This window comes from Labrus bergylta, chromosome 5, assembly GCF_963930695.1.
Source record: "Labrus bergylta chromosome 5, fLabBer1.1, whole genome shotgun sequence".
NCBI lineage: Eukaryota > Metazoa > Chordata > Actinopteri > Labriformes > Labridae > Labrus > Labrus bergylta.
The window spans coordinates 20,224,974-20,245,808 of NC_089199.1; the positions used below are offsets into that span (position 1 = coordinate 20,224,974).

Genomic DNA, 20,835 nt, shown 5'->3' on the forward strand with positions numbered 1-20,835 from the left:
CATCCTACATCTGTTTATACAAGCTCATTAAATATGTACGTTCATGAATAAGACACTGAGAGGAGCTTTCATAGCCGATTTTATAACTTTAGATTCCTATAAACTACATCCTGGATTAAATCTCATCTCTGAAACAGCAGATCAGTGACTTTTCCTTCCTGTTTTTTAAGAATTCTTTCATTAAAAGTAAGACACATGTGAGATCAAACATGATGACAACAAGAGCAGAAAGCACAAAACACAGAACGAGAGACAGCGAGGATCAGAGCCTGAAAAGAAAACATGCTTTTATTGAACGAGGGCACGTCTGCGTCATTACTACAGCAACCAATGGAATCATTGTGACAGCATTTCACAGTCTGAACACACAAACAGACACACACAGACACACACACACACACACAGACACACACACACACACACACACACACACACACACACACACACACACACACACACACACACACACACACACACACACACACACACACACACACACACACACACACTGCTGACAGACAGGGCAGTCTCACAAACCGATTAATCTGATGAAATAAACTCTGTTCACAAACTGTATCTCATAGGGAACAAAAAGTAGACGTTCAGGTTGTTAAATAAATAAAGGGTGTTGACTGAAAATAATTAACCCAAGCCTGTGAATATCAAAGATAAAGCTTTTCACATAGAGCGAGAGGAACTTTCAGTTTGTGTCCATCTTGAAAAGCCCTCTTGGCAAAATCTTTTTTTTTTGTCCAGTACATGTAAATTCTATCCCGCTTCATTTTAACAGTCAAATGTATTACTCATTAATCTCATTAGAATCTTTGCTATTAAAAATTTTTTTTTTTTTAAACTCCATCTGCCAACTACTCTGCAGTCGTGATTACAGTCAGTCATTTTACATGTTAAAGGAGCAATATGTAAGATATCTACTGAATTGATTCATAAGATGACCTTACTATATGATCAGACATTAAGGAAACATGCTGATGTGTTGAAGTGCTGGATTCTCCGACAACAACACAGCAGCAAGTATGTCCTCCCTTTAAGTCTAGATTCCAGTCCTGAATTGCCTGTTTTTGTCTGGACCAGAGAAGGTAGGCGGTTTTAAGGCAACACCACACGGCCGTTTTGGACATCCCTCAGTTTGCCAGATATGAGACCAGTTATCACATCAAACCAACAGGTGTTGCAGTGATGGAAGTGGGCAAGAGAGGGCAAGAGAACTGGTTCAGATAAAACTGATTCAACCTGACCTGAAAAGCCTCTGCATGTTCCAGATGAGCTCCACGGGCAGAAACATAAAAAAAAAACTAGGATAAATATTGGAGATACTTTTTAAAAAATGGAGAGAGGTTAGAAAGCAGACAGGTTTACAGACTGATGCAGAGCTGGCTAAACGCCGAAGCTTCAGTGTCCACCACATGGCAACCTGCGTGTGTGTTGAGTGAAGATAAGTCGGGTTTGAGACAGCTCTTTCCAATGTTATGAATTTTGACTGCAGTGCCCATTTTAAACACTAGGTGTCAGAGTTACATATTGCTCCTTTAAAGAAATAATCATTGTCTCTGCTCCTGGTCTTGTTTGCTTTATTGGGTCATATAGATTCATCAGTATTGATTTATGTCTGTCTCATAACCAACTAAAAACTCCTCACAGGAGAGTGAGGAACTTTATATTTGTTTTTTTTTATTTTATTTTAGTGCCCCTGGGAACAAAATACATAATATACAGTCCCATTTAGAGCACTGGTAATCCGGATTTGGTAATCCATTAAATTCTGTATCTGGATATAGTTGATCCAATTGAGTCTTCCTTTGAACAAACTAAAAAGTAAAAATAAACTGTTTTAACTGATCTGGGATATAAAATAAGTGGATTTACAAATTACAATATTTCTTATCCAGATCAAACCCTCTGAACTACTGGGCCTCGAGGATTTTTGTTATGTTTATTTTCCTTATTTCTGATATATATATATTTGACCTTCCAGGTGTGGACGTCCCCTTCCGCTCAACCCCCACCAGCCCAGACAGCCCCCACTCTCGAGTGCCCATGCTGACCCCAGACCTGGAGAGCGGGGTCAAAGTGTGGCACTTAGTCAAGAACCACGACCACGGGGACCAGAAAGAGGGCGAGCGTGGCAGCAAGATGGTGTCAGAGATCTACCTGACGAGGCTACTCGCAACAAAGGTGCAGAAGATTTAACTTACTGAAGTAACTGACAAAATCGGATGTGTGAACTCTTCCACTATCAACCATGAAAAGAAAGGCCAGATCTCTTACAGTTAGACAAAAGAGTACATTTGGATTTGATTTTTGTTTGACTTCAGCAGTTGAAAAATCAGATTTTCTCCCAACACAAGATCTGATTTATGATTTACATATTTGAAAGTTATTTCTTTGGGTCTTTTTGCCTTTATTAGATAGAAGCTGAAGAGAGACAGGAAATGTTAGGATGACATGCAGAAAAGGGCCAAGGTCAGATTAGCACCCACGGAAACTGCAAGGAGGACTATACCCCCTGTACATGGGGCGCATGACATAACTGCTAGACTATCAGGACCCCCCATTTACATTTTTAAAACATTGTTTGAGAAAGAGTGTTACACATGATGGAATAAATAAGTCATTCTGGTTCTTTTAATTGCTACAATTTAGTTGCCACTTTAGACAAACTGTACGGTGAACAGTGGTTCACTTGTTAGGGAACAAACTTCTGCCTATGAAGTGAAGGAGCTCAGGGACGCTGCTGCAGCTCTGTGCCATAATCACACAAGGTAAAAAAAAAATGAGGTTCCCCTCATTTAGAATTACGTCTCAAGACACAAAATTGCAGTCAGAACAAAACAGGAAAAGATCATTTGCACAGTGTAGGGAAGTGGTTTGAGATCATTATTAAGATTTATCCAAGCGAAATGAGAGTGTTAGTCCTGAGAGTGTGTTGTAAATAACTCCACATTTTTGTAGCACAAAAGCTAAATGTAGAATTTCCAGATGAGAGTGAACCCTGCAGGACCTGAGGCGACATGCGATCAGTAGAACGAGCTTGGCATGGTCCAGTGGTCCAGCTCGGCATAGACTTTATGTAAGATGGTGAACGTTCCATAAGAGATTAATAGATAAAAAGTGTTTATCACGCCTCTGTGCCAAAAGAGGCAATAAAAACAAAAAGATTTTTTTTAATGAGTGTTATAGGAATAACCAGTTATAAAAAAAATACTAACTGCTGAGCTCAATAAGAAGCACTTCAAATAATAACTTTCTACACTGTTTTCTCATAGGGCACGCTGCAGAAGTTTGTGGACGACCTGTTTGAAACGCTGTTCAGCACTGTGTGTCGGGGCACCGCGCTGCCTCTGGCTATCAAATATATGTTCGACTTCCTGGACGAGCAGGCAGACAGACACGGCATCCATGACACGGACGTGAGGCACACCTGGAAGAGCAACTGGTGAGAGAAAATGTGACTGGTCCCCATTTATTGCAACTGTCTGATGACAATGGTCCTGATTTTAACCAAGTTGATTCAAAAGTTGGGGCCTGATGAAAATCACAGAATTATTGAAACACTGATGCCCCTTTTTCTTATTCTGTGTTTGATGCTGCTCTTTGAAAAACCCTTCTTTTCCACATTTTGTAACTGTATTCATTTAAATTCGGATTTAAGACTTCAGATAGTCTTCTGAACTCTTTCCACAGCTTTTTCCTCATAACTAAAGTCAATTTAAAAATCAATATAAGACATATCAGAAAAAAACATATTCTGACACATTTTGTAAAACTTTCTTATTTTGCAGTCAACTCTGAAAATGTGTTCAATCTCTCTTCGTCTTTCTCTCCTCTCTGTTTCGATATCTGCAGCCTTCCCCTGCGCTTCTGGGTAAATGTGATCAAGAATCCTCAGTTTGTGTTCGACATCCATAAAAACAGCATCACAGACGCCTGTCTGTCTGTGGTTGCCCAAACCTTTATGGACTCGTGTTCCACTTCTGAACACCGTCTGGGCAAAGACTCGCCGTCCACCAAACTACTCTACGCCAAGGACATACCGCACTACAAGAGCTGGGTAGAAAGGTGTGTACAGCATGCTTTTGTGTGTGTGTGTGTGTGTGTGTGTGTGTGTGTGTGTGTGTGTGTGTGCATGTTAAGATAAGTGTCCTTCACAAGGATGGAAAGACGATGGAAGACCCAAAATGAGGTCTCTTTGTGGACATCTCCTCGTCACAAGGTTCACAAAGAGCCGGTGTTTTAGGTGAAGCTAACCATTGATAATTGTTTTAGTTATAAATAAGAAGAGCAGCTGCAGGTAGCATTCATGCTTAGACTCTCCAATGTGAACGTGTGTGAACGATATCACCTGACAAAGAACAGGTTGATTTTCAGGTTGCTCCCCAACATACAAGAGCAAACATGCATCCTAAAAACCAACTCTGGTCATGCTAAATGAGTTTTAAAGCATCCATTACATGCAGACTAGATCAATCCTGGTGATTTTTATAAAAGACTGCCCACATTTTTTACCGTTTCCCTATTATTCAGCTCACTCAAAAATACATTGGTTACTATTTCTGTTCTTCTCAGACCAGCTGTATTAGGTTTTGCCAGATATGGAAGATGCATTTACTCCAGCTAACCTTTACCAGAGAGAGATATCATGCAGAGCTACTATTCATTTCTCATGCGCAAGTAACCATGCAGCCCTAAAGGTATCGGAGTGAAGTAATAAGCAGTATGATGAAAGCAAACATTAGCACAGCTAAATTAGACTTTACTTTTGTGTTCAAAAGGTCGCTGGTGTGGTTTGAAGCCCCTTCAGACTTGCTGTCACCTTTAAAAAAAGGCCGACTCCAACAGAGGGAAAAAAGCTCTGCATGCATGAGTGTACCCTCGACTTTGACATTGTGTGTGTGCGCGTGTGTGTCCTCTCAGGTACTACGCTGACATAAACCGCCTGCCTGCCATCAGTGATCAGGATATGAATGCCTATCTGGCTGAACAGGCTCGCCTTCACTCCAGTGAGTTCAACATGCTCAGTGCCCTCCACGAGATCTACGCTTACGTCAGCAAGTACAGCCAAGAGGTGAGACCCGGTAGACACACTGCGACGCACAAATGTGCAGCACAGGTCCTGCAGGTGTGGTTAGCCCTCTGCAGGTAGCATTTCCATATATTTAAACAGTGTAATACAGCGTAAAATTACTGTTAACTGTAGAAGGCAGGGCACATATTTGTGAATCCACAAAGATTTATCAGCAGACTGCTTTACGGCAGAGCCAATAACAGCTTATGTCTGATAAACCCTCTACATGCTGCCTGTCCAGCTGTCAGTCAGACAAAAATACTGACCAGACGGGGACCACAGTGGAGCATTTAGCCGCTGCAGAACCAGAATATTCCCTCAGGACAATGCAGGAACTCAAATATATGATTTACATAAATCGCAAGGATGCAAACAGGAATCTTACTGACTGCAAATGTAGCTCTGTGTAGATACTTAACAGCACAAGTGCAACATATCAAGAAAGGTTATTGTGTCTCATGTGTGCATGCATTTAACTTATGTTAATGCCCTGAAGTAGTGCAAAGGTTTGAATGAAAGTTAAAAGATCGGCTTAAAACCTGGTAAGAGAGCTTTACTACCCTCTTTGGTTCAATGCTGCAGCGTCACTGCTTGGTGTGTTTGAATTTGGTGAGGATGGATGTCACGGCAATACAAAGTACACCTGCCCATTAACATAGCAAGATGATGATGTAAACCAAAGGAGGTCAGCACAACCACACTTTTCAGAGGATACTGTTTGAAGGCTTTAGGGGTGATTTTTCAGCGTTGATCTAACTGTCAACTGATTTTCAATGGATGAGTAAATGATTTTGTTCTATAATGGTCAGAACCAAGCAAAAATAAGTTTTAAGTTATAAGAGTGAACCCAATGTGAGATTGCCTTAAACCTGCATCCTTACTGATGGCCAGCAGGGGGGGACTGAGCTGCAAAGAGAAGTCTGTTTTTCTGGAAGTCTACCAGAAAATGACACAACGGCCAATCACATCAGTAAAGATTTAACTCATGAGTTTATACTCTCAAAGGAACTTCACTCCAAATTAACTTGTGATTAAACTTGTGATTGACAAGTTGCTTTTATTACAACCTGTTAACCAGATGAAGCTATGAGTGTCCACCCTGTCGTCCATATACGATCACTTAGGAATAAAAAAATGAAAAAATGAGGTTGCCACGGCAACACTGTCAATCTTTAGGCTGTTAAACCGTCAAATTGGGATTGGATTGCCATGGCAACACTGTCAATCTTTCAGCTGTTAAACAGTCACATTAGGATTGGGACAAAATATTACTATCATATCGCTGGTATCAAATATCGATATGTTCCTTAAAAAAAAAAAAAGTAAAGCGCTGTCAGTTTAGCTCACCACGTCACTTCTTCATGACCCCTCACGATGGCGCTGAACACGTGATTCAGGGTGATGTGAGCAGGAGTTAAAAAGAAGAAGCCAACAGCCATAAAATAAAGGAGACGACAGCAGGATTAAATGGGACGCTGGTTATAAGGAGTTAAAGGAGCAATGTACTATAGAGTATTGTACCCAATTGTGTATCTCTTAAATCAACTCAGCTATGTATCATTTAAATTACCCTGCAAACAAAGTCCAGGAAATGTCCCTTTGATGAAATGCAGCAAAACATACAATATATTAAATAATCAGTATAGAATTAAAAGCAGAAGCTCTGTTGTGTTTGATTAATGTCCATGTACATATAAGTCCCACAGCCGACGAGAACAATATGCCTCGTGTCCTTCAATTCACAGTTTGTGCATGTGTGTGTTTCTGTGTGTTTGTAGATCATTGAGGCACTGGAGCAGGATGAGCAGGCCCAGAAGCAGAAGTTGGCGTATAAATTGGAGCAGATCATCTCAGCCATGTCTGCAGAGAGCTGAGACACACACCCACATACATACATTAACACAAAGACAACACACACACGTAATCCTTAACTGAGGACTCTAAACCCATCTGCGACGCACGTTGGGTACAGACACACACACACATCACACACACACACACACACACACACACACACACACACACACACACACACAAACAAGCATATGGATGTACGCAGAGACATTGCGGATTAATGGACCTACTGTATAAACAAACAGACAGCACACACACACAAAGAGATTCATACACATGCAAACACACATACAAATGTACATACACAGACCACTCTACACATCAAACAGCAGAACGTCCCAAAGCACGACTTTTGAGTCCAATGTCATCGTTTTTTACTGAAGAAACTCCAACAGGCAAAAATCCAGCTTCGAAAGCGCTCCCGTCCAGAAAAAACAAAAAGAGAGAAAGAAGGAGAGAGAGAAAAGATTTGGGCCATCACAGCTGCTGAATTTGCAGCCACTTCTTTTCTGCTGGATAGTGGCTTGCCTTTGTAGTGGCTGCTTCTACTTCTCCTAAATGTGTATGTGTGTGTGTGTGTGTGTGTGTGTGTATGCGTGTGCGCGGCGTGGCTGGAGCTCTGAAGACGAGAGCGGCGCTTAATAAAGAATGACTCAACTTGAAAAGTCACTGGAGGAGCGCAGCAAAGACAGGAGCCAATTTAATGGGACAGCACATGCGGTGAGACAAGACTCCGAGTTCTTTTACACGTCAGGGATGAAGGACGTTTTTTCACACGACATATCACAGGCTTGGAGTGACATCGTCATTTGGAGCCATCGGGGGCAGAGATGTGTAACTGTGAGTTTGTTAAGCCTTTTTCCTGTTGCCTTTTAAAGGCTTCAAAAAGAAAACACTAAAGACTTTGGCAAACTCTATGTCATTATTTATTTTTTTTAGATGAAGATTTTCTAATTTACACGTCTGCTCGAGACTGAACAGTTTAAGAAAACGAATCACGAAGAAAGTGAAGGGGTAGCTCTTTAATAACAGAAAGGCCCCGAATTGGCACAGTGGTCATTTTCCTCTGACATCACTGTACGGGTCGGAAGCTCAGATGTTATAATCACGTTGGACTGATACCTGTGACAACATTTTATTTCATTGTTATTGATTAATCTGTAACTGAAGAGAACAATGAAAGGTCAACTCCAGCCCATGTGTCAAGATAAACTGGAGGTCACAGCAGCTAATGTTAGCATTCAACCAATAAACTGTTCCTGCTAATGTTAGCTAGGAACTGGGTGAATGCTAACATTAGCTGTTGTGTCAATCTGACAGATGGATGTCATTTTACTTCTTACTGATGGATCCGCATCTGAAAATCCAGTAGATACCATCACTTTGGCAATATTGCCAGGGAAATTAAATATTTGCTAACTCATCAGCTAATGACAGCTAAGTCACAAAACCCTCCGACTCGTATCTAAGACAAGCTGAGAACCCTAAAGACCCAATCAGGGGAAAAAAATACAAGTGGCCAACAGAAATTAAAATACATTTAAAAGTTTTCATTGATAAAATCCCAGCAGAATAATTCTATACATACTTCTTCTTAACTAAAGATCTTTGTATCAACTATCTAGTAGGCTAAGTGTCCTATCATGTTTCTTTGTGCAAATTGAATTTTAACCTCCTCAGAGTGGACAAAGCCTCGCGCTAAAATATTTTGTCACTTAAAACAAAAAGTTTGTCGACACAGCAACATTGTAAAGAAGGCCTTTCACGCTTGGTTATTTTGAAGCATCTAAATGCTGGGTTAGTTTCTCTCAACATTTTCACCATTCATTTTCTTTTCAGGTACCGATCAACCTGATCCAGTGAAATTAAAACAATTGGTCATATTCCTAATGTTAATAGAATTTACAAACCTGGACATCACCAGTAAGATAAACGCATTAATGCTTCACTGCCCGAGTGTGACATCAGAGGAAATATGGCTGCCGTGTGAATATGGTAAATCACCTTCAAATGTGAACTAAATGGAGAGATATTTCCAGACCCAATCCCTGGCTTTTGTGCCAAATATAATGTCTAATGTTTCATTTCTGTTAAAAGCTGTTATTAGTACACGCCACTGAAGAGAAGAGATCCCATTAGAGATGGGACATTCTGTACAGCGATGATCGATAGACCACCAATTCAAGCATTCAAAGATAAGTGGAGACCAAATTGAACTGTAGCAGAAAGCATGATTAATGATGCTATGAGTCTGATCGTGGATCAGATTATCTTAACTCCTGGCGACAGGGCCCCTACCCCCCTACCCCCCCCCCCCCCCTCATCAGTCATTGTTTACATTTAGTTATACTTGAAATGCACAGAGTGTACGAGACATTTGGAACACCTGCTGCTCCTGTGAAGTAATCTGCTCAGATTAAGTTAGATGGAGGCCTTGATGCTGTATTGATTTTTCGCGATAATCCACTTTGAACGCATCCTTGAATTTTAACATAGAGGAGGATCTCTGCAGACATCTGTTCTGCTCAGAGTATAGTGGGTGTTCCTAGTATTTTGTACACTGGGTGGATATAAGATTAATTATATTTGCTTGAATCAGCAGTCCGTCCTTGAAAACTTAATTTTTGTCTGTTGCTTCCCAGCTCTATCATCACCTCCGTGTTCGAGCGTGTGATTCTCAAGTTTTAATCCTGTTTTATCAAATGTACATTTTACCGCCTTCTTGTTGTCTCCTCGCTGCTGTATTTATAGAGTGCCATATCTGAACTTTAAAATGATTATCATGATCTGAGGCATCGAGTTTGTTCAGGTTTTTTTTAGTTTTGTTTGTATTTTTCACCCATTGCAAAGATGAAACATGAACTTGTTTCTGAGCTTGAGGCTGTTTCACGGCTCCATAGTCACAGTCGCTGTGACAGTCTAAAAGTGTCATTCTGCAGCGCTGCTCTTTTTACCATTTCAGTATCAGTGGGGTTAACGTAGTCCCCACAGGACCTTGACTCATGCTAACCTAAAGATAAAATAAGATAAATAATAATAAACGCATTTCCTGTTCAGTGTCCAAATGTGACGGAGACTACGTCAGTTTCATGTGAAACTTCATGTGTGGTTTGATGATAATTTATAAATGTGTTGTGCAATAAACTGTCAGACATTTAAAACTGTAATGTTTTTTAAACTATATATTATTGTATATATTATTGTACATAAAGAACACTCCTATTTTGCAAGCAAAAGATTCACTTTGTACTGTTGTTATACATTAAATGCGCAGCTGATGAGAATCATTTTTGCCTGGACTCCTTTTTAGAGTGTTGAATTCTTATACATCATGCCCTGCTTGATTGTATTACATGAAAAATTGTCCAAAGTTCGTTAATTAATGAGCCATACTTGTATTTATTTCGGGGCTTTTTTTGAGAGATAGGACAGTGGATAAAGTCAGAAATCGGGGAGAGAGAGAGAGTGGGGAATGACATGCGGAAAAGGTGCCAAAGGTCAGATTTAAACCCGGGTCACCCGCTTGGAGGACTACAGCCTCTGTACATGGAGCCCGCGCATTAACCACTAGGCTACCAGCGCCCCCCTATGAGCCATAAATTAAAGCGACAGAGCTTCTTTTTTCACAAAGAGTGTCTGGAGGTGAGGTCATTTAAAGAGGATCTGAACTCTGACTCATTCAACCTGATAATCTATTCTTACAATGTTGGGGGAACACCCGCATGCTGATTTGACAGTTTAAGTGTTATTGGGTTTTATATTGGATGGCACTTACTGCAAGACAATGATGTCATGGATCAATCGAAATCCTCGGGTCACAACTCTTGTTCAGCCAGGTCTGACATTACTGGCCTTAAAAAGAAAAGAAAGGTGTAATTTGTTGCTCTTATGTGCAATGGTACGACGGAGGATTAGGGCCAAGTAAAAAAAATATATATAAAATTTCTAGATAAAACTCATTTTTTCAGGAGGCAGGGAATAGCGTAAAAAGTATGGGGGGGTGGGGGTGCCAGTGGGCAAGTGGTCAGGGCCCTATGTGTTTTAGTCCTGCGACATGTGGTTTCTTCCCCGCATGCCGTTCCACACTCTCACCGTCAATACTGAAAATGAGAGTTTAGTGTGAAGAAGCATCACACTGCCTTGTTGGAGCGATGCCAGGTAGATTATTTTAAGTTCAATTTAAGGTGTCGTCTCAAAGTCTCAGTGTTGTTTTCTCTGGGTTTTTTTTTGCAGCACCGTTGGGGATAAGCCGTAACAGCAGGTGAGTTTCTAAAGATCTAAACAAAGTCCTTGATGGTTGTTTGTCTTCATCTGATTATCACCTTTTTTTTGTTTTCTCTGAATTCACACTTTATTTTCTTTCTTTGGTGAGGTGTAATTACCTTATACCTAAAAACAGTATATACTGTAGCTTCTGCTTAGTCTCTCTCTCTCTCTGCAGGGTGTCTTTTTTCTTTTCTTGGAGGTTGTCAAGTAAACTGACAGGGGGGTAATAACAGAGAATAATGCACATGCAATGAATTTAATCTGCGACCCACAGGCTGTATTGTGTTAGCTCATTCAAAATAAGATAGTAACTTGCCTGGAAAACTTTCAAGATCACAACTTTTATAATGATGTTACATTTTCCTTTAGATGGTGTTTTTGAACCAGGTCATATGCATCTTTGTAAAAGGTTTCAGTTCCTTAATTGTCGTGAAGCTACGATGAAGAAAATTACCAAAAATACCTCACATACTGCAATTTCCATTCATAATCACACACAGTGTACATTTGGCAGACTATTAAGCACATTTTCATCTGCTGGGTTGCTTAAATCACTGGAACCGTCTTCAAACAAGGAGGGAAGGTAATGCTTTTTTTTTCATGTATGCAGTTTGTTTTTTAGATTTTCTTGTCAAAGGTGCCCTGATGTAAAATTAGCTATAAAGCTAACTCTGGCCTAGTGTTGTAGTCAAGACCACACTAACCGAGACCAAGACATACCGGAGACCAGACCGAGAAAAGACCAAGACCAATACATTTAGGGATCAAGACCGAGTCAAGACCAAGGCCAAGGCAGGGCGAGGCCGAGACAAGAGCAAGACCATAAATATCAATGAAAGTCATCATTTTGTGTGGAGCAGGTAAAGATGCATTTTCTTTCTAATCACAGTAATAACTAGGGAAAAAAAGCCTTTCAGTGGTGGTCTTGACCGGTCTTGATTTAAAATCCGGAGTCCGCCCAGTCTGAGGCAGAGCAAAAATTATTTTGATTCCGAGTGGAGACAGAGACCTTCAAAAAGTCGCCTCAAGACTAGTGTTGAGATTACTAGAGTACTACAACACTACTCTGCCCCCCAGTTGAGCTGTGCATGTCCTCTATCGAACAACTAATACATGAAGCGATAGCAAACCAAACTAAACTAATAGTGAATCAGGAAGTAACAAGATTATCAGTTTGTCAAAGGCAGCCTGTGATGTCAGCTGTTTTTTTGCAATAATTTTAATGACATCTGACCATTATAAATAGATTTTAACGGCACAATTAAAACTCAGCGTGCCACATGGAAGTAGAAACAACAACAGAAATGAAGAGATATCCTGGAGAAAAACAGAAAATCCCTTTCAATTTGAAAGCAAACACACAGAAGGCTCCAACGGCTTCTCAATACTGGTCTGCTCTGACAGTATTTGTAATGACGTGTGCTGTATATAAGGTCTCCTCAGCACTTGCCATAAGGAGCCTGAATTCATTATTCATGTTTAACCCTCGGGGCTCTGGGCAGGCATGGGGGGAGGAGAACGGGGGAAGGAGGGAGGAGAACACCCAGGGCCCCCCAACACAGACCTGTCAGATCCAGGTGGGGGTGTCATCAGCATACTGAAGGGTCCTCTGTACAACTGCCAGACTCTAACCCCTCGTCTTTCCTCTCTTTTCTCTTTGCTTGTCAGAAGGCCTACACTCAGCAGCCTGCAATTTCTATTCACACACTACACACTCCAACACACACATGCAGTACACACACACACACACACACACACAGGAGCATCATTAGGACTCAAACCTCCTCTACTGACAGCTGAGCGAGCCGCGGGATATCTCATGATAGACTGTGTGTTTGGATGGAAGCAGACAGGTTTATGGAGCTTCTACAACCATTACAAGCCCATCATTCTTCTATCAAATCCAGACAGTCTTCAGAACAACTCATTTTGCTTTGACTCCTGATTGACGCAGTTGATTTATATCTTGAACATAAAGTAAAATAAAACTGCTTAAACTCGGTTAAATCACTGGGTATAAAACATCCTCTGCTTCTCCTGCGGCTCCGAATATCTGATTCCTGGGAAAATGGACGTTACACGTGCAGACTGCAGATCTTGTGGAATAATTCAAACGGTGACTCTGACTGTGGAGTGAATGTTGAATGAAAAAAAAACTTGCATTATGCACCTTTGTGTTAATAGTCAATGGATAAAGCGCAGGATGTGCTGCAGCACTTGATTGATTTTCATCACTTTAGCCATTAAATAAAGATAGATCTCAAATTTAATGCAATTAACATAAAAACAGGGATGCAGTGCGTGACGCGGCTTTTCAGAAAAACATGTTTTAAAGCCAAAATTCTAAAATTCCCAGCTAATAATTTTGTCTCACTGTTGTAAGATTTTATATATTTGTATTTGATTTTTCATCCCGATACGACATGATAAGACATGACACAAAATAAATATGATACGACTCAACTTACAGTTCGACTATGATCCACATGTAACAGGAACCCATGGCCAGAAGTCTTTCGTGGCGAACCAATGGCTACACCAGTAGCCCCAAAATGTTGCCCATCGCTACCTATGAGACTATAACATTGTCACTGAAATGTCACTGATCACTGTTCATAAAACCAGTGTCATATTGGAAGTTTATGAGCTCTACAATGTCATATTAGTAAAGGGGAGTGCATGGAGTGGTAAAAAAAAAGCTTAGCGATTTAATAACTGATAATGATTAGTAAGTCCTCTTTTACAATATTTTTAGTATTTGCAGCGGCAGTGATATTTCTTTGCCATTTAATGGTTTAATTGTTTTTTTGACCGAAGCAAATGTCCAGTGAAAAAAAAAGTCAAACTACGCATGAAGATTTCTCTTACGTATAAAAGCCAAAAGAGCCTGAAGCAGAAAACCTGGGTTAACAGAGACAACTGACACCTTTGTGAACACTCTTCTTCAATTTTGGAACCCACCGGCTGTCCTGTGAGAACGATCCAGCTTCTGGGTTTGACAGCCAACTTTTGGGGGGCTTTTGGTGTAGCCAATGGTTAAAGGTCAACTTTTGGCCAAGACTTCCTTCTATTGCATTGTTTACTAGCAACAGGAGAAACGAGAATGGAGTCGGTGTTGAGAAACAAATCTGGGAGCTGAATGTTTGCTGAACTTTATGCAGATATCTGATTATGGCCGTTATTTCCAACTAAATGTAAAATGTCATTTTAAAATAAGCAAGAGGGGTTCCAGCATTACAGCAGAAATTCTTATCACCTTGCTCTTCACACAGACTTTTTCCTGCATACAAACAATGTCCACCGAAACCACTGACTGTATAAACATGGACGTAGTCTCAGTGACATCATTCATTGGCTTCTGAAGCAGACTTTTGAAAATGCTGTCTCAAATTAGCTTTTGGTCAACCTAGTAACAGGCAAGGAGATAGAGCTGAGGCGGGCCTTTAACATCTAGACAAACAGCTGCAACACACCCACAAATCCATCAGTACGATAAGCCACGCCCCATATTATGAATAACTCTTATACTTCGTCAAATCAATATGACTTATAAAAACGTGTGTGCGTTACAATAAAAACATGAGATATTCATATAATGTAAGGTTCGTTTTCTCATTTAACTAGGCTGTAAACATGTTTAATTGGCTTTTTTGAATGGGGTGTGTATGTGACTTCCGGCCACTTGCGGCCAGCCTCAAGTGGACACTCAAGGAACTGCAGGTGTTTGCACTTCTGCATTGGCTTCTTCTTAACACCAGTTGACAGGTTGCTGTTTGGAAATGCTAGGGGATGTTACTTCTTGTACACCAGAACACTTCTGACAGCAACATCCAGCCCTGCACCAACAGATTTAGCATTTTATACAGAATCTGTAAATAGAGCTTACATGGCCTCTGAAGGGGGTTTCAGGTTTGTCGAGTTAATGCAAAGAAATCCTGACAGATTTCAATACAGTAAAATACCCCTATGTTACCCTATTGTATCTTATAATGATCCATGTTTGATACACACAGACAACAATCACACATCATTTTGAAATACAGAAGGTTTTTCCCATTCATTCATTTCAGCTCACAAGAAAACAGGCAGACATTAACGTGTCACACCTTTGTTTCCTCTTTTTTCATGTCCACATTGTTCCCCCTCTCTGCTGTGCAATCAAGCATCAAATTCCCTAAAGCACCGCTGACACACAGTCTCGAGGCGATCATGATCTGCGAGCATCACTCTCCTGCTGTGCTGATTAAATGCATACTGTAATATCAGAGTGCACACAATCAAGCAGACACTGATCTGTTTGTTTTCAGCGCGGACAAAAGACAGCTGTCCAAACCCAAGAATAAAAAAATAAAATCCCTAATGACCAACCACTCCGCCTCTTTCAGCAACAACTTCTTAAAGGATTTATTGCATGACGACATTTTATTTCTCCAGTTTGCTGTAGTAATAAATCTTTGTCCACTAGCGACAATGGTCACCTGCAGTCTGAGGTCATAACTGCCTTTATTTCTCACAATCTGACTCTTACAGCTGCATCCTTTATATGCTGGAAATGGTTTCAGTGCCACAAAAATATACAGCAATGAAGGATATAATGAACGAGCTGCTGGTGGAGCTAAAGTCCAGTATGCTGATGAGGACAGCACATCAGTCTAGCAGTGCCATCTTCTGGTCAGAGTTGGCATTACAAGCAGGATGTGGAGACAAAGACGGACTGAGTGACTTGAATGAGAATGTGCCATTTTCATTCATTCACTGTTTGAGCACAAACTTGTATCTGAACAATCCAATGACAAAAGCATCACATGCATACTGACACTTAAACTCTGACTAACAAATAAACACATTAACACATTTAAGACAAAAATAGATGCTTTCTTTTTTTTTTTTTTAACTTCATTAAACAAGTTAAGTTGAATTGTACAAATTAAATGTTGATAATATAGCTCAGACTTACTAGTCATTTGAGCCAGTCCATTTTTTCAGCATCCCTTTAAATTCTGTGTAAACAGCGCTGGAAAAAAATGAAAGACTACTGCAAAAAAAATCACTGGTTTTACATATAGATGTTTTGCTTTAAATGAAACATTGAAATTACAAATTAAAACAAGTTGAAATTCATTTCTACACAACAGAATACAAATATTTTAACTTTGGAAGATTTCTAAAATCAATACTTTGTATGTTAACCTGAATTATAACTACAGCTTCCATGCATGCACTGCAGCAGTTGGAGCAAGCTGCAGCAATCAGTGTCTCATTTAGAAGAGTGAGATGAGCTTGTGTTGAAATTCAACAGATCGGCTTACATGTATGTAGAGATGCTGATTTAAGGAAAAGTTGAATTTTTCCAGAGCTGAAGCTCCCAAACACACAAAAAAAACAGCTATCACTTGATTTTAATTATGTTTTTTTTTTTTTTTTTCAATGTGTCATCACTTGAGGCTTTGGACATGTAGTCTCTGTTATGGTGCTTACATGAAAGTATGAACCAATACATCAACCGAAATTATTTCCTGCCAGCCCCCTGGTACATTTTCAGGGTGTAGTAAGGGTGTGCTCATGTGAGATAATAATATTCAACAAAATTCATTGCAAGAGAGCAGAGAGGATGATGACATTTGACGTATGAAAAAAATGCATGACAATCAAATTGTCATCATAGCATCAAATTCTGTCGCTTCATCCACCTCTTCAGTTTCATGCTTCTTATTTCATGTTCACCTAAGACCCCCCCCCCCGCTTGGAGGTGCACTAGTGAACAAGCTAGTTGCAGTCTGCCTGAAATGTTCTAGAAATGAAAAACAGCTTTAACTTCATGACAAAAAGCTTATAAACTGAACTGAACAGAGGAGGATCATGTGAGAGTCAGTGTGACACAAGAGGAGGGCAAAGGGTAAGAAACATGTGTCTGTGACAAAAAAGTGTCTGTTCTGTTCTGCCTGAGGGTTTGTGTGTGTGTGTGTGTGTGTGTGTGTGTGTGTGTGTGTGTGTGTGTGTGTGTGTGTGTGTGTGTGTGTGTGTGTGTGTGTGTGTGTGTGTGTATGGAACATCTGCACAGCCATGGGGTGGTCTGCTGGTCAAGATTTTAACACACACTCAAAGCCAAGAACTCACACAGGGACGTCGTTTACACACATTTTGTTTTGCAAAGACGTGACTTCATCAACACAAAACTTTCTTTTCCTTTCATTTTCTCCTTCCAGCTAAAGTGTGACCTTAAGGACAGGGTCCTATTGACAGACCCAGTCAACAATATATCTATGTATTTCTTAATTGAATCTTTATCTTGTGAGTGCAATGTTATTTTTTCCAGAAGCAGAATCAAATTTGATGCCAAGTACAGATACAAGGATTTTGTTTTTGGTGTTTTTCAGTGAAGAAACAAAGAATGTAAAAGTAGAATTAAAAAAAAGCAGGCTTGTGATTAAACAGTAAAGCATAAAATATTTAAATCAATACATTACAAAATAAGTGCAACAGCAGTCATGGAGAGATTGTACAGTTGTGCTCTTTGTGCTTTATATTTATTTTAACAGAGAGCATCGTGCTGCTTTAGCTCGGTCGCCCCCCAAAAGAAAGATTTCAGTCTCAAGTCCCTTTCATTTCAATAAAGGTTAACAAGAAAAAAAGAGCGAGAGGTAACGGTCAACATTTGCTGCAGTTTGAATTTTAAACCTCCTCCCACTCCTCCTCTTCCTCTCCTGAATCTTCCCTCCCTTTCCCTCCTCCTGAAATCGCTTCCACACAGTCTCGCTCCTACGCAGCCAATCGCTGAGCTTTGTGGGATTTATGGCTCCCATTTTCAAAGCTCCATAAAATGTGTACTACAGCGTCCATGTGCTTCTGTGATTGTGCGTGTCTGTGTTTGTAGAAATAAATTAAATTAAATTAAATTAGGGGCAAGCTTTCAAGGAGGAACTTGTCATTAATGTAGTGTCTATACTGCTTTCTCTCTTCCTGTGAATGGAGACAAAAAAGAGCCATGAATCTCACGCACTTTGTTGTTAATTATGAACTTGTGGAAAATAATTTCTCCTCTTCACAAAAGATCGTCACATTACTCGAGTGGATGTTTTACAACCTCCTCTTCAGAGTTTTCGCCCCGGGGGCTCTTACAAATAATCCATTGCTGGTGAACTCTTGCTCTCACGCAGAATAAACAGCGAACACAGCCAGCAGCTGCAGAACGTTTGAAAGATTTACATTTCAAACACATTCACAAACAAAAGCTCTCTTATAAGTTATGATTTACAGAAAGCCTAAAGTTATATGCATGGAAATATTAAAAAATAAATAAAAACAAAGCAGGAGTCTCCTGTGAATTAAATCAATGCTGTTTCCTGCTAATGAGCTCTCCTGTGAGTGAGGATGAATCTGCCATTTAAAGTGGCCTCAGTGATCCTAGAGGTGTCCAATTAGCAGCTTCCTCTTCCATTAATACAACTTCTAGAACAACCTTTTGCCTGAAACACACCCACAAGGTGAAATATTACAGACACATTAAAGGCAAGCTGTCAGGGATACCTGTATCAGCACAGTGTGCAGCTTCAAGCCCTATAAAGAATATGCAATGCTCACTGAAGATATGCTGCATTCCATTTGATCTCGGAAGTCGGAAATTCAGAGTTGCCGGCCTGATGCATCATCAGGAACGCCCTCTGAAGGCCCGAATTCCGACTCGGGAACTCTGAGAACCTTCAGTAGCCCGAGTTCAAATCCAATATGGCTGCTACGTCGCTTCGTCGTCTTTTTGTGTAATTAAATCAGTCACACCTGTGGAGGTGTTGTCATGTTATTTTCGGTTAGAAACTATCACGTAGTGTGTTGTTATCGTCTGGTATTAGCTAACAAAACAAAGGTACTCCTGGAGGCGTCCATGTTGCTTTTCCGACTTGCAACTGGAACGCAGTTAACCCAAGTGTGACGTCATTCCCAGTTCCGAGATTAGAGATCCGAGGTAAATGGAACTCAGCAATACTCAAGAGGTTTTCTTAGGTACCAAATTTACTAAATTAGCAGCACAGAGGCTGGAGATCGAATCTATACCCTGATACAGGATGAAACACACGTCTCTAATAAGCCTGCTTGCAAAGTCACAAAGGTTATTATTATTATTATATAGCACTTTTATTAATAAGAACTGAAGGCATGACATAAAAGGAGCACACAGAGGTGGCTGCAAAACAACAAAGTCTTAAACTAAAATGACTGATTTTGCTTTCATGCATCACATTGGATTATTTTAAAGTACTGTCAGTATTAACTTGCAAGAAGAAAAAAGTATGAAATAGCTTAACTACATGCACAAAGATGGAACTGGGTGCCCAGCCGTTGGGTGATTTAAACACCATCACCCCTGCACGCTCAGTCTCAGTATTTCCTGCTGCGTTCACACATAAGACTTATTCAGAGTACCAGTTTATGGTGTCATATTTATTCCTCTATAGGACATTCTTCCTTCAATATGAACGCACAGGGCTGAAATGTGGGGAGGAAGTGATCCCACCTATATGCCACTATCGGAGGAGGTAACAGAGGCGTTACTGAACAGAACGGGATCGACAGAGCCGTCGCTGTGTTTAAGTGTGCGCATGTCTGAGTCTGTGACCTTTCATCAGGGTCATCATATAGAAGAACTGAAAATCTGTCGTCCCAAGTGAAGTTCATTTTCACAGCTTGTTTACTCACTGGGTCCATGGAAACAACAGTTAATGAATCAGAGCATTACCTCAGACATGGCTTAATATTTGTTTATTTGTGACGCTCCATGCATTTTACAGTGTGTGTGTGTGTGTGTGTGTGTGTGTGTGTGTGTGTGTGTGTGTGTGTGAAGCTCCCTCTGTTCACATGCCATGCCTCTCTTGCCTCTGCAACAACATAACATAATGTGAAATCGTAAAAACTGCGCAATGACGACTGAATTTTTTACGGGGGTGTTGCAGAATTGCATCATGTAAAGGGCTTGAGTTATGAGCCATACTTCTTGTCTCGCTTTCAATCTTGCTTTGTACTCTTACACATGGCGGTAAATATTTTTAATACCCAGGCTGCCTTTGCTTGTAGGATCAATTTACAGTTTTCTTATATTCATGTGTAGCAGAATATGGGCAACATTCTGAAATAAATAAATGAACAGTTTTGAAGTAATTTATTTTTGCTGTTTTCCATATCCAGACCTGGAAATTACTTAAACGTAATCCCAAACTTTTCCTTACTGCATGCAAGCCTTCAAGAAGCTATGAAGTTGATGTTTGAGATTAGAAACAGGTTTTTTTTTTCATGTGTGACTATATCTGCTCTGAAAAGACAGAAAGAAAGAAAGAAAAAGCATCATGAATAAAAGTATAAAAATGATTGTTCACAAAATGTTTGGCACCAGCTCTGGATTTCTGTGGTTTTCCAAGTATAGAGGGAAATCTTAAAGGGAGTCCTCGTGAGAAAGTACAAGCACAAAAGCACGACGCTCTCTTTTGATATCTAAACCGGTTTCCTATACTCTCCCGGGACCCACGATTATACAATTCAGAACGCTTTTACACACACACACACACACAGCCTCCATCAAAGCATGAAGCTAAAAAGAAGGTCTCAAATCTGTTTAAAACACACTTGTTACCTCAACCAAAATA

General features: G+C 40.2%; 1 protein-coding gene across 1 annotated transcript in view; it reads left to right on the forward strand.

The window, feature by feature from the left end:
- The window catches only part of LOC109991178 (plexin-A2-like), a 109,086-nt gene extending 98,865 nt beyond the window's left edge, over window positions 1–10,221 (forward strand). Inside the window, exons 28-32 of the mRNA XM_020643412.2 lie at window positions 1,994–2,193; window positions 3,285–3,454; window positions 3,865–4,077; window positions 4,933–5,083; window positions 6,862–10,221. Of these exons, the coding sequence (XP_020499068.2) occupies window positions 1,994–2,193; window positions 3,285–3,454; window positions 3,865–4,077; window positions 4,933–5,083; window positions 6,862–6,957 (830 nt within the window). The 3' untranslated portion in view covers window positions 6,958–10,221. The remainder of the gene's footprint in view (window positions 1–1,993; window positions 2,194–3,284; window positions 3,455–3,864; window positions 4,078–4,932; window positions 5,084–6,861) is intronic.
- Window positions 10,222–20,835: the final 10,614 nt, after the last annotated feature.